A 14,196-nucleotide genomic window follows, 5' to 3' on the forward strand; every position below is an offset into this window, starting at 1 on the left:
CATTCCCTTCTCTTCTCCTTTAGATTGGAGGCCAGTAATGTAAATTCCCATAATGATGGAGCCAGGAAGGAAAACAAAACTGGCCAAAATGAGCTCTCAGGTGACCAGAGGCAGAGCTGGATCAAAACTGCTCTGCTGTGGTATGAATGTGTCGATGAAAGCAGCTGATAACAGCTTCTCCACCATCATCAACCTGACATCTGAGTAAAGGAGCAAAGTTAAATGAGGTGGAGAGGCCAACGGGTGGTAGGAGGCGGTGGAGGGGGGGGGCAATTAAACAAAATCGGCATCAAAGCAACAAATTGACAATTTACTGTCTGGTTTTAAAAAAGCATCATGGTTACAATTTAAAATGATAGCATGTGTTTCTAATCTGCAGCTATTTTAGTCTCTTACGCCACAATAAATAATAATTCTAATGCAAGAAAAAAAAAGTGAGCAAATAAGTGAGCAACATGTTCACAGCCATCTGAAGCTGTTCACATCAGAGATTTGTGACCTGCTGGGCTGTCACAGTGCAGGGAGGCTGGAGGTGGTCGACATCCAAGGACAGGTTGTTCATCATGTGAACAAAATCCATCAGGTGGGGAAAACATCAAGCTTTACATCCTTGGATGGACAGGCTGAGGCTGTTTATTGAACAGAGGTCCAGCTGTCCTTACGTAAGACATTGGAGCTCTACTTAAGAGCTACTTGAGGCTCTGCCTGTGAATTACCGTGTGTGCATTTGGGTGAATGACAAACACATTACAGAGCTCTCTGGTGACCCAGTACGGTTGCTGGTCCTATAAAAGTACATTCTAATGGGCATTATCACCTTTATCTCATCCATAGGTTTGCAGAAGCGACCATATGTGCAAAATGGCTTAATTAGGAATCTTCGTCTTTGAAGCTCTGCCTCGAGTTTCCACATTTCACAGGCAAACTGACAAGAGAAGAGAGCACAGAGAGAAGTTTTTGTCTCTCCAGATGGTTTTAACCTTCGCTCTTACTCTTGTCTGTACTATCCATAAAATTCAGTCACTGTTATGAAGGGGGAAAAGTGCCATATAACTGCAGTCTGTTTACCATTTAGCTAATTCCAGCCGTCTTTAAATAGCCAACTTGTGGCCTAAATCTAAGCACACTTGATCAAAGAGCACAAAAACCTGACCTGATAGTCAGATAGTGAGGAGCCATATAAGGCTTTTTTCATTCTCCAATTTAGCATTTCCCCAAGTTTTTATCTTCTCCTGCTCTGTTTATTTAACTTTCCCGAGAGAGGAAGTGTGTTTTTACCGCTGAAGATGACGAGGGTAATGATGATGAGGCATGTTTGTTGAAGGTTGGGTGGTTCTTCAAAACTGAGATTTTCTTCCTCAGCAAAACATTTTATTTGAGTCCTACTGAACTATAATTCACTCATCTCAGGACTTTATGAAAAACACAATATTTCACAACTCTACTCTATATTTCACTGCTCCAAGAGAAGTGTTGGATTGTTTGAGACCAGTCTAGTCATTTGTGTTATGTTTCAAGTTATTTAACACTTATTGCCGGAGGTTTCTTCCTGTTAAAAGGGAGTTTTTCCTTCCCACTGTCGCCAAAGTGCTTGCTCATAGGGGGTCATATGATTGTTGGGTTTTTCTCTGTATCTATGAAGCGCCTTGAGGCGACTTTTGTTGTGATTTGGCGCTATATAAATAAAATTGAATTGAATTATTCAAGCCAAGAGTGGCTTAACTCGCAAAGTCTCGACTAAATTCTTTCAGCACAAGTCCAAGTTAACTTTTAAGCTATTCAAGGATAGATGATGTCATGTATCTTATCTTCCTACTTCGAGTTTTTGTCTCTTGTATGTCCCCTCATTGGGTCTGTTTCTGTGATGTTATAGTCATGTCCTTACAGTATAATGTGGCTTAAGTTGACTACTGTGATTCATCACGTAGATGAAATTAAATTCTCTCTCAGGTTTGTTAGAGTCAAGTAGCAAGTCATGCAAAACAATCCAAACGCATAAGTCCAATTTCAATTTTCAGTCATTTATAACTCCTTAAAGAGTCATTTTCTCAAACTGTTGGTCAGATATCACATTGACACCAGAAATCCTTCATATGAAGCTGTTTCTCCACTTGCACTGCAACTTTGAACTCTTCTACGACTTTCCTGACGGAGGTCCATGTGAGAACTCAGATGTCCAACACAATCTGATCTGACATGGGGGCGATCGTGGCTCAAGAGTTGGGAGTTCGCCTTGTAATCGGAAGGTTGCCGGTTCGAGCCCCGCTTGGACAGTCTCGTCTGTGTCGGCGAGACACTTCACCCGTTGCCTACTGGTGGTGGTCAGAGGGCCCGGTGGCGCCAGTGTCCGGCAGCCTCGCCTGGGTCAGTGCGCCCCAGGGTGGCTGTGGCTACAATGTAGCTGCCATCACCAGTGTGTGAATGTGTGTGTGGATGACTGGTTGTGTAAAGCGCTATACAAATACAGGCCATTTACCATTTACATTTAGGAGTCTCCAGCACAGTCTCCAGACTTACACCGGCTCGAATTGTTATGTGAAACCAAAGCAACCTACAAGTGCCACATTTATAGGAACTTCTGCAACAGATGTGTGAAGAACTTTCTGAACACTTGATTTCTATTGTATTTCTATTGGTCTATAAATTAATTCCATGATTTATTTTTTTAACTAAAATTTGCTTATTTGTACTATAGTTTCATTTCAGAGTGCAATGAGACATTAAACTGCACAACTTCCAATAAAAAATGGAAAAATTGGGGCTTTCTAAAACTTTAGACCGGTAGTGTCTAAATGAACAACTGAAAAAAAACCCCAACCTGATTCTCTCAAAGTTGCTCAAAGCTCATGTGAGAAAATTCTGACAAGTCGATCCTTGCATCATTCCAAACAAGTCCAAGTCGGCCTCGTCTCTGAAAGCTGTTCCTTAAACAACAGCCTCCCTTCAAAGCTTTAAAGTTGCTTTTACACAACTGAGACCAAGCTGCCACCACGAAGAGGCCCGATAATGAAATATTCAGAGTGTGTGCGGCAGCGCAGTGTCTCGCAGTGTGCATGGAAGTGTTTGTGTTTATAATGCGAGTGTGTCTGCTTCCTTTTGCGTGCGTGTTTATACTGCTGATGCCTTTAACCCAGGTTAGATGTCATTTCCTCCCTTCAGGCCGGCCAAATCCTTTAATTTCTGACACAAGCACGCACACACAAAAGATAAATACTTCTCATTCTCGCTCTGCCTCGCACACACACGGACACTCTGTAATCATTCGCTTATCTTTCAGCTACACACACACACTCAAAATTGCACTGATATTTTTGTGAGGATCTTCGCTGACATATTACATCCCCTTGCCCCATAAACAAATTCGTAACTCTCAAAACACCCTTTGAAGGCTTGTCCCAAAGTTTGAACCGTCCTAAACATCCTGACTTTATGAATTTGGCTCTCACAAAGATAGATGTACCCACACACTTAACTTTCTGAGTGTGGAGCTGTAGGGAGGGAAAGGGCTGTGCTGTTTCACAAATTGCATGCAGACGTTTTGCATCAAGTGTCAGCCCCCCCTGCCTCCTCTTCTACCTCCTCCTCCTTCCTTACTTTACTGACCTCTTAAGTGAAGCACACCCTCCGCATGAGCCGTGACAGAGTGAACGCTGCCCGCATGGATTAGAAACTGTCCAGAAACACAGGTTTCTCACTGGGAATATGTGACTGTCGAACGTGTGGAATATGGCTCAGCACACGACGGTAAAATCTCAGCTGCGGAGATCTTTCAGCGAGCATGTCAAAGACTCCACCAACAAGGCTTGGGATGTCTTCTGGAGGGGTGTGAGGGAGAGGCGGCTGTGGGGTGAGTTGGGATTCGATGTGGGTGAAGATTATTTAGCTGGAAAAAAGCGGTTTATGCAAGGTTGCAGAAGTGTTTTGGTGAACGTGTTTTGTGCAACTCAGCACGGTGAAGGAAACTGATATTAGGGAAGGGAGGTATAGTTAAAATCATTCGTCTGTTTCCAGTTGAGATGCTGTGCAGAAGGTGAATTAAATCAAAATGCAGTGGTTTGCAAAACAACTGAACCCTAGAGTCCAGTCGCAAAGTTTTAAATTAGCAATGTCATTGTTTTTCTGCTCATCTTGAATTCAAAGCAAAGAATGTATTTCAAAAAAGTTGGATTAGGAGCAACAAAAGAGTGAAAATTTCGTGCTTAAAAGCATAAAACACCTGGTGGAACATGCTGCTTTTCACTGAAGTTCACTGGCAACAAGTCAGGAGAATGAGTGGGTAGAAAAGGAGCCTCCCAGGAGGCGATGGCGATGGTTTCAGCTCTCCGTGGAAGAGTGTGGTGAAGAAGTTCAGTAAGTTAAGTTCCACTGATGCTAAATGAAGCATAACATCCAGGCTTTGTTTTATTTAGGCAAAGTTGTGCTTAATTCAGCAACATCATCATTAAACAGTCAGCAGCACTGGCCTTTATCAGTCCAGACCACGAATCACCATGTGACAACATTTGGATCATTATGTGACAAAAAAAACTACACAATCGTTGTTGGAACAAAATCAAAAGCTAAGACGTTTTTCAGAGTCATCTGCAGATGTTTCTGGAAATTCCAGTGCATCTCTGAAGCAGTTGTGATTCACACACTCTTCATTTACAGAGGCAGTGCTGAAGTGAGTCAGAACCCAGTGTGATGGGAGATGTGATCAGAAAGCCTTACCTGACTGGCATTTGGCCAAACCCACACTCAGTCACCTTCTCATACACCTGTCTGGACTAGTTGGTGTTTTTAGCTCAGTCTGTTCACGCTTTACCCAAAGAAAGCCTGCTAGGAGCAGTCTTTGGGGAGGGTGGTCTGTGCAGCTACCTTTGGAAAAACCCTGAAAAGTATTCTAGTGTTCATCAAACTCGTCTTTGGTGATATGAACTGAGGTGTCGAGACTCATCAAATGTTGTCTTTATGGGTGCAAAGTCCTGTTGGGTTCCTTTGCTCATGCGTTTCTGTGTCGTGGATTCTTTACCTTGTTTTTTATTTTGGAGGATGACGTTGCGGGGACACAAATCTGGTGAGTGGTCCAGACTGTGAGTGAAGACTGTCTGTGTAGGAAAAATCGAGTAAAACTCGGGATATCACATTAGAGGATGAATTCATGGTGCACAACGAACAACAAGAGACTGTTGAGCTGGTTCGTTATCTCACTCCTCACCTGATGCCCTGGCTTCAGGTTTGGATGCTGTGATCTCTACAACTGAAAACTACTAAGAACTCCTCGGTTGTAGCTGAACAGCTAATCTGTTATCGTAAGCCAGGAAAAATCTCTTTCTAGATGACAAAACAAGGTTCGTTAAAGAAAAGTTCAACTAAAATTGTGCACGAGTTTTGCAAATTGCAATAACAGATAATATGTACACTATAAATTTAAGCAAGAGCTGCAAGAACGTATGATACAGAAGGCATTGTAAGTTAGTTTCTAAGGTGTTGCTCTGGCTTTTCCTCATCTTCGAGTAACTTTGCTGGTGTCTTCAATCGAGGTATTTCAATTATTTCTGTTTGGTTCATGCAGAGACACACTACGTGTTGTTCTGGGGCTCTGACTCCAGTGAATTTTGTGAATTTTGAGCAACTGACACTTTATTTCCAGCATGCTGGTGAATTTGAATCAGCATCAGATTATGGTAGAAGTGTATTTCCGGGACTAAAGAACGCCAAGATCTGAAGCATCGTTGTCCCACTGGTTATCGTTTTCAAACGCATGTGTGCTAAATGCTGGCATCATGAAATCTACACCTTTGCCTTTAAAAACTATGAATAATAAAATCCATGGACCGTATCATAACATGGTGGTCAGCTGCTGCTTCCTGCTGCCCATCATAGACAGTCCCATGAAGCCACTAGCATGCGAGCTGCAGCTGTGACTGATTGTGGTTTCACGTCTCATTGAAGCTGAGTGTTTTCCCGCGCCTGTTTCGCGCTGCGAGGCAAACTCGCCGGGTGATACTCGGGGTGCTAAACGGAGCTCTCGGTTTTCGAGGAATCCCAGCGTGCCGTCCGCAGTGAGAACTTGAAAGCTCTCTCTCCATCTGAGAGGTCAGGGGCAGCATTTCAGCGCTCTTAACACAAAGCAGGTTTTAATGGATCCGTGAGCCCGCGGAGAAAATATCACGCGGTCGAGCCGAAGCTGGGTTGGTCTCATTTTCCTGGAGGCCGTTTGTGTGTGGGCTTGTTAGGTGAGCCTGTGACTAAAAGGTTAATTCACTGAAGTAGCTGGGAAAATGTCAAGGTGACCCCCGAGCGTGACTCTTCGCCTCCACCTGCTGCGCCCTGTGTGCTCCACTCTCAGGTGTAAATGTGAATGTAAAGCAGGATGCTGTGAAATACCAGCGCTGGCAAAAAAAAAAAGAGAGCTTCAAAGGACTTTCAGTGCTAAAGTGAGAAGTTGAGAATGGAATAATATTTTCTGCTGTGTGCATATGGATGGATTATGAAACCGAGCTCCTCCGGGCAAGACCTCCACACTGCAGAAAAGACAAAGCAGCTCACGCAGTTGTGTCTTTTTGTCTCCAGCTCTGTGTCTTGCAGGTGTTTTGTGAGTCCTGCTGGTGATTTGACATCTGTTTGCAGTGTTTTCCGTAGACATTTTTTATTCCATCCTTCAGTAATTTTCTGCCTTTTGTTGTTATTCGTCTTTGATGATAGTATATCATTTCATTTTTGGTCATTTCCTGTCCTATTTTGGTTATTTCTGTATTTCTTTCTGGGCTGTTGTGCAGTTATTTTCACATACTAATTAATTCCGACCTGTCGCGTATGCTTTATGTACTCGCAGCATTTAATTTAAGCTGCCAAACTGAGAAGAAAGTTGATGAGTCAGCTAATTTTGGTAGCTCGTTATCTGGTCTCATAGCCTACAGAGATTTTGATGCTTTCTGCATAATTATTGGATGTTTCTCTTTTCATTGGTGCTCATTACTCTCAATAGTGTAGTGGTTTAAACCTTACCTGGACAAACAAAGGGTTGCTGGTTTGATTCTGGTTGCTGGAGGTTGTGTGTCAGAAAGAGCGAAAAGACAGTTGTAAAACTCTTCTGAATCAAACATGTAGATCTGCGCTCTGTGAAGGAAGCAGGAAATGTAGCTTTTCATTATTTCTTAATGGCATTTTATAAACAGTGGTAACCCAGGGATGTCTTTGTGAGGAGGAAACTCCACCAAAATAAAAGTACCAGCTGTTTCTTTCTAAGCTTTCACACCAGCACCAGGCTGACACTTTTCTATCAAAGCGAATGGTAGAAAAGTGAAACCGTGAAGCAGTTTTCATATGTTGGTTTCACAGGATTATATTCATACTGGCTCAAAAAGATGTTTTTTCAATAGGAGCAAAAATGGAAATGCTTTTGAGGATCACAAATTCTTCAAACTGATCCATTGTTAGTGTTATTTAAATTTTGTCCGTAGCATTTGGAAAGAACACTTTCATGTGGGCGTGCTTTGGAGCCCTGATTGGATTTTTTATACATGTCCTCATTGTGACTTTGTACAGAGCCCCGCAAGGGACATAGGAGAAAAAAAAATTAAGATGAACTTTTGCGCAAATGTTTTGGCCGCATCCTTCAGAGGGCGCCAGCTCGAAGCCGACCAGGAGGTCGAAGCACGATGTGCCGGGAGTGCGGCGTCCCCCCGGCTGTAGTGGGCCTCGACCTAAAGTTAGCTTCGAGATGGTGGGTAACAGACGTCTCCGAAAACATCGGAGCACTTTTACAAATATGTGATGTCTTGATAAACCGAGCAGATACTTGAAGTTTACACAGCTACATTCACCCCTGAAAATAGCTTCAACGTTTATTTTGTGACCCAGAAAACATAAGATTGAAACTAAGTAGCTGCCGCCATTGTTAGAAATGACTTGGCTGGGCCGCGCTATGAATTCTGGGATAGGTTGGGTCACGAAGGATACACCGACTCAGCTTTCAAATGCGACCTGCGAAGGATGCAGTGTATTTTGCGAGATCATGCAGAAGTTCATCTTAATTTTTTTTTTTCTCCCATGTCCCTGGCGGGGCTCCGTAACTGTGCAATTCTAACTTTTGTGCAAAATCAGAGACAAATGATTGAAACAATTAACATATAAAACACCAGCTTGCCTCTGCTAAAACACATATTGTGTGAGTTTTCCTGAATCTGAACACCACATTAATGTGGCACCACAGAACTGCCACATTAATCAGAAACACACAAGATAGAAATATACACACATTCCCATTGACCCCAGTCTCCTGTCATAACATGTAACTGTGGCCTCATTTTGGAAGAAGTGGAGAAATGAAACAGTGTGTGTTGATCCAAACAGTGAGGAGTTCGATATGATACAGATCAGCAGGCTGCAGAGGACGAGGCCGGTCTCTGAGCTCAGAAGCTTTTAATGACAACGCTGCAAGAGCTACCTGCAGGTCTTCAAATGAACGTGAAAGTTGAGTAATCCTAGTGATGCATATTAACACCTGTGTGTGTGTGTGTGTGTGTGTGTGTGTGTGTGTGTGTGTTCTGACAGCTGGTTTGGGTTTTCTAGTGAGAACAGATACCTGGCTCCAGCTGTGTGTACACTTACATCAGTGTGTGTGTGTGTGTTTCTGGATCAGATCAACAAATGACGTTAGAAGGGTTGTGCTCACTGATTGGCTGAGAGAGAGATTATGTAATGCTGTGGTTCAGATCCCTGTAGCACACACATTCACACACAGCTGAGAGAAAAGCAGCTACAAAAGTTTGGGTAATGGCTCAGTCACAGGGTATAGGAACATAAGACGGCAGCCTTCTGGTGATGAGAGAGAAAATCTGAGTTTGCCTGGTGACTGTATCGTTTTTTGTTTTTTTTATGGTGGTTCAGAGGTTGAGTGTGCAACACCCTCAACCTGTTGGCAACCACTTTCAATCAAGAAGGAGAGGAAACTTTCAATTGCTCTATTAGGTCACCTAGTTCACAGCTGTCTCGACACAATAGTGACTGACTTCAGTCGCTCTCAGACAGACTGTCAAACATTACAAATATCTACAGCCTGATTGCCAACACTGACCAATGACTCTGAGTCAGTCTGTGCTATGAGCACAGACTGCGATGTGTCTCTTTGCTATAGAGGACTTAACTCAACTGGTTGCCAAATGTAAAAGTGCAAGGCTCCTTAGCACCAATGACATTGCACTGATAAATCATCATCCTTCAGCAACTGAAGCACAATTTCTGTTTCAAATCTGTAAGGGCTCCATCTGGACTCTAAAAGTAAAAAATGTATGTGAATTAGTGAATCAGAGTGTGAATGCAATTTCCAACATGTACCCATTTGATTTCAAACTGATTGTAGAGTAACCATACATTATTGTCATTTTGAGCTACTTAGCAACTTACTGCCATCTTTAGTGATATTAAAGTCAGTGAAGATGGAATCTGACTGGTCCCTGTCTTTGAACCAACCCTTTGAAAGGCAGCAAGAATGCATTTAGATTTTATTTTTGTTTGTTTTGTTTTTTGTTTTGTTTTTTATTTAAACTGTTGAGCAGCTGAGGATAGACATGAAACAATTAAATGTTGCTACCAAAAAGGTGGTTTATTAAAATATTATTACTCACAAAAAATACTTAAAAGTAATGTCATTTAATGTTACAAACAGCTAGCTAACTGACACTTCCACTCATCAATTCAATTCAATTTTATTTATATAGCGCCAAATCACAACAAAAGTCGCCTCAAGGCGCTTCATAGATACAGAGAAAAACCCAACAATCATATGACCCCCTATGAGCAAGCACTTTGGCGACAGTGGGAAGGAAAAACTCCCTTTTAACAGGAAGAAACCTCCAGCAGAACCAGGCTCAGGGAGGGGCGGGGCCATCTGCTGCGACCGGTTGGGGTGAGAGAAGGAAGACAGGATAAAAGACATGCTGTGGAAGAGAGACAGAGGTTAATAACAGATATGATTCAATGCAGAGAGGTCTGTTAATACATAGTGAGTGAGAAAGGTGACTGGAAAGGAAAAACTCAATGCATCATGGGAATCCCCCGGCAGCCTACGTCTATTGCAGCATAACTAAGGGAGGATTCAGGGTCACCTGGTCCAGCCCTAACTATATGCTTTAGCAAAAAGGAAAGTTTGAAGCCTAATCTTAAAAGTAGAGATAGTGTCTGTCTCCCGAATCCAAAGTGGAAGCTGGTTCCACAGAAGAGGGGCCTGAAAACTGAAGGCTCTGCCTCCCATTCTACTTTTAAATACTCTAGGAACAACAAGTAGGCCTGCAGAGCGAGAGTGAAGTGCTCTAATAGGGTGATATGGTACTACAAGGTCATTACGATAAGATGGGGCCTGATTATTTAAGACCTTGTATGTGAGGAGCAGGATTTTGAATTCTGGATTTAACAGGAAGCCAATGAAGGGAAGCCAAAACAGGAGAAATAAGCTCATCACTTACTAGACAGCTGCCAATAATTTAGCCACACTATAGAGCAGACAAAAGTGTGTAACATTCATAAAATAATTTGAAAATTGCCAAAAAGCTTTTGAGATTGTCGCTAACTAGCTAAATGTTTGTATTAGCAGGTGTTCTAGTGTTAGCTAGCATAAGTCAGAAAGAAACATGGCTCAGGGTTAGATTTGATTTTGTAAAACAAACAAACCCCTTCATGAATTGATTGCCCCGCTGATGTCACTTATAGTAATCCTCCAATAGCTACATTTCCATTTGGTTTCACAGGCTCCAGATAGAACTGGCTAATGTTAGCTTATCTGCTAACGTGAATAAGCTGTTTGATACCCAGTGTAGCATATAGCTGCTAACCTCATTGTTTCTATCTAACAACACGTCAGTTTAGAGGTTTTGTTTGTTTGTCAGTATGTTTCGTTTGTGTTGGAGCGCTGTAAACTAGTCATTTAGTGATGTTAATGGTTAATGCAGGTGCCTGCAGATTCATGTCCATGGAGAATTTGAGTGCTTAAAAACCTCTTATAATTGTGTGGATTCAACTCATCTTCTGTATTTTATGCAAACATTATGATTAAAAGAACATGATGAGTAACTGTTGTATTTTAGGCAAAACCATTATATTTCGCTCAACCTAATCCAGTTGCTTTTACTACTTAAACTTAACCAGAGAACATATCTTGGATTAATAATATCTCCCACCTCCACCACCCCCTCCAACCTCTAAATTTCAACTTTTTCATCTTTTAAAATTGTAAATCACTAAATATAAGAGTGAAAATTGTCATGATGGACACGGAAAAGGTGGCACAGCAACACAAATTAACAAATTTGAGGTTCTGACTACTGCCTATAGACTAGATCTGTCCACACACCAATCACTTTAATTCAATTCAATGTCAATTAAATTTAAGTTAGTCCGACTAATTTTCCTGCCAAGCAAAATTAGCAAGCTTCCTTTTTTCCATCTTACCTAAATTTTGCCAAAGCTGAAATATTTTCACTTGAACAAATGCTCATTTGCCATGTTCATCATTTGAGACAACCTAATTACATACAGCACCACACAAAACGCTTTGCTTTAGATTTGGTGAAATTTTGGCTCTCTATGACATCATACAGATCCAAAGGTGTAAAAAAAAATTGTGTAAAGCTGCTGTTTAGAGGACTTATTATTTGTATATGTTTGTTTTGGGTGGGGGTTTTTGGGTTTTGTTTTTTTTTTATTTGTATATGACAGAAAATAAGGACAATTCTAAAAGGTCCAGTTGAGAGTTTAGGTTTTGTTGTCATTTCCATGTTTTCACTGTGGGCGGCTTAATCAGTATTTGAAGACAGACATGAGAAATGCTTGATGGATTACTAATTCTCCCCACAAAGCGTACTTTTAATTTTGGCTTGCTCGCTTTGGGATCAATTTGCCACCAATGGAGAAAAAAATAATCACAAAAAAGCGTAAATTTCCGTCATTGCATTTTTTTTCTTTCCGATGAAGCCGTAGAAGCTTCTGCTCTCCATTTGCATAAACAGACAGCAAATTATACAGTGATTTTACAGTTAAATAGCCTTGCATAATGAAGTGGTTCTTGAGGATAAAGATGATTAAAACTGAAAATGAGAAAGCAGAGAGTCACCAAGGCTCTGAGCCAAAAGTGATGGGGGAATCGATGTGAAGGCTGGTGTTTGTTCTGCGATCAGAGACGGGCCAAACTAAACAGCCGAGTGGGGAAAACTGGGGTGAGAACCTGGGTGACACGCACACACTGAAACAAAACACAAACTTCCCCTTCATGTCTCTGCAGGCTTGACAGTAAGAGGATAACACACACAGGGTGACACACACTCTTTATAATCAGCTTTCAGACACACACACACACAGTTTTGTTTTTTGCAGCTTGTGTGGTAAATGGATCTGTTTTGGGGCAAAAGGAGCAGCATGACTGCAGAAAAAGGGCATGTGTGTTTCATCATCTGTCTCTGAGCGGCGGCAGGACGTGAGGAAGAGCGTGTGTGATGGAACGAACTGCAGGGTTTAAAACACAGGAGACAAAGAAATAACAAACACACTGTACTCTCCCACAGTTTGAAGGCTCAGTCATGGCAGCGCTGCTGACACACAAAACAGTGGACACGAATCAGTCCTTTCCCTCGATGAGGTCCGTGCCCTGCCGGCTCAACCCGGAGCTGTTGTCATCTGTCTAAGTTCACGCAGTTCTTTGGTTAATCGTCCATGGGGCATCACACACTGAATCATTATTTTAAATAAAAGAGACAAAAAAAGCTTAATGATTTATCAGTTTGCATCCTGTTTGATCTACAGCAGCCATTCTTAAAATCAAGAGTGCTGCGACCCACACAAAAACCAGAAAATCCCACACGGCCCACTTAATCTTAAATCTACATCTAACCAACATAAATGAGAGTTTATTTAACTTAAACAATGTTATTCAAAAATTATAAACAACGTAGGCTGTTTTAAGGCCAGTGTGTGACCCACCACGGGGAAGCAAACATCAGTATTAGATCAGTAAATTTAGGTCAGAGTAATGAGCAGCATCACAAACTGACCACTTCTATTACCAGTCTGAATTCACGTTTATATTAAAATAAATGCATACATTTATATAAATGCAACTGCACATCCTCATTTCAAACTGAATTTCTGTTATTACTGCGACCCACCTGCAGTACCTTCACAGCCCACCAGGGGGCCTACCACTTCACTAAGGTTTAGAGCACCTGTCGATACATTTAAGAAACCAAGAAAAAAGAATGAGGCTGCCAGCGTCTCACATTTACATTGAAGGTGGTTTTTGGCATCAGCGTCTTGACGCCCCATATTTATTACAATCTGCCTGACCGAGCGTCTTCAACATTTGATAAGACGCTCTGCAACATGCTGCAGTTCTGTCTCCTTTATTTTCAACCATGACTCTTGTTCTCTCCAGCTTTTTGTTGACTCTTGTCATGTGCAACACATATATGAACTTTAAAAAACCCACAGTGTAGCTACAGCCGACAACCTCACTGAGACTTCACTCTGGACTTTTAAAAGCTTTTCCATAGTGAGTAATCAACATATTTGTAACTAATATCGTGCTGAAGATGTGCCATAATTTGGTCCATTTTCAGACCCTCAGCATTAACTTCTGTGACCTTAAGTTCCTCTCCTAATGTGTTTATATCAGCCTAATTATAGCAGTGTAGCTAGCTAGCATGTAGGAGACCAGTATATGCCAAGTAGCCAGACTTCGCTAGCTGTCCAAACATCGCTGATATTTGTGGGGCAAGATGTCAATTTCATGTTTGCACCTTGTTAAACTCCAATCATAATGTATATTTTTTATGCACCTACCAGTGAGAGTGCAGGATACCAGTGATTGACATATGACATTGCCTAGGCAACCAGAGCCCAAAATCTCCACTTGTGACCGACTATCAGGTTCAAAATGACGAGAACGAAGCAAATTACTCCCTGTGTGGATGCAGCTGTAGTAGGTCAACGCTCTCTGCAGATTATGGGTCATTATGTCCCTGTTGTGGAAAACACAGGGACTTAACAAGTGCCATTTATTTGATGTTATCCTTAATAAGCTTTATATTTCTAATGCTTTGCATTCAGGTAGCTGCTTGGTGTGTACAGTGTTAGGTGCATGGAGTATGAGGGTGAAGTCAAAGTGGTGAGAAGTCTTAGCTGCAGCTGTGTCAGGGAAGAGCTATGCTCACCACAGAGACAAAG

The 14,196-nt window shown here is 41.8% G+C and overlaps 1 protein-coding gene across 2 annotated transcripts in view; it reads left to right on the forward strand.

The window, feature by feature from the left end:
• The first annotated feature begins 3,533 nt into the window (after positions 1-3,533).
• The window catches only part of si:dkeyp-23e4.3 (rho GTPase-activating protein 7), a 99,815-nt gene continuing 89,152 nt past the window's right edge, over positions 3,534-14,196 (forward strand). Inside the window, exon 1 of one of the 2 annotated variants that reach the window (XM_005927885.3) lies at positions 3,534-3,847. In XM_005927885.3, the coding sequence (XP_005927947.1) occupies positions 3,727-3,847 (121 nt within the window). In that variant the 5' untranslated portion in view covers positions 3,534-3,726. The remainder of the gene's footprint in view (positions 3,848-14,196) is intronic. The other variant, XM_005927884.3, reaches the window with a different exon arrangement.

Source organism: Haplochromis burtoni, unplaced genomic scaffold, assembly GCF_018398535.1.
Source record: "Haplochromis burtoni strain Fernald_Lab_line unplaced genomic scaffold, NCSU_Asbu1 Contig_105, whole genome shotgun sequence".
Classification (NCBI taxonomy): Eukaryota; Metazoa; Chordata; class Actinopteri; order Cichliformes; family Cichlidae; genus Haplochromis; species Haplochromis burtoni.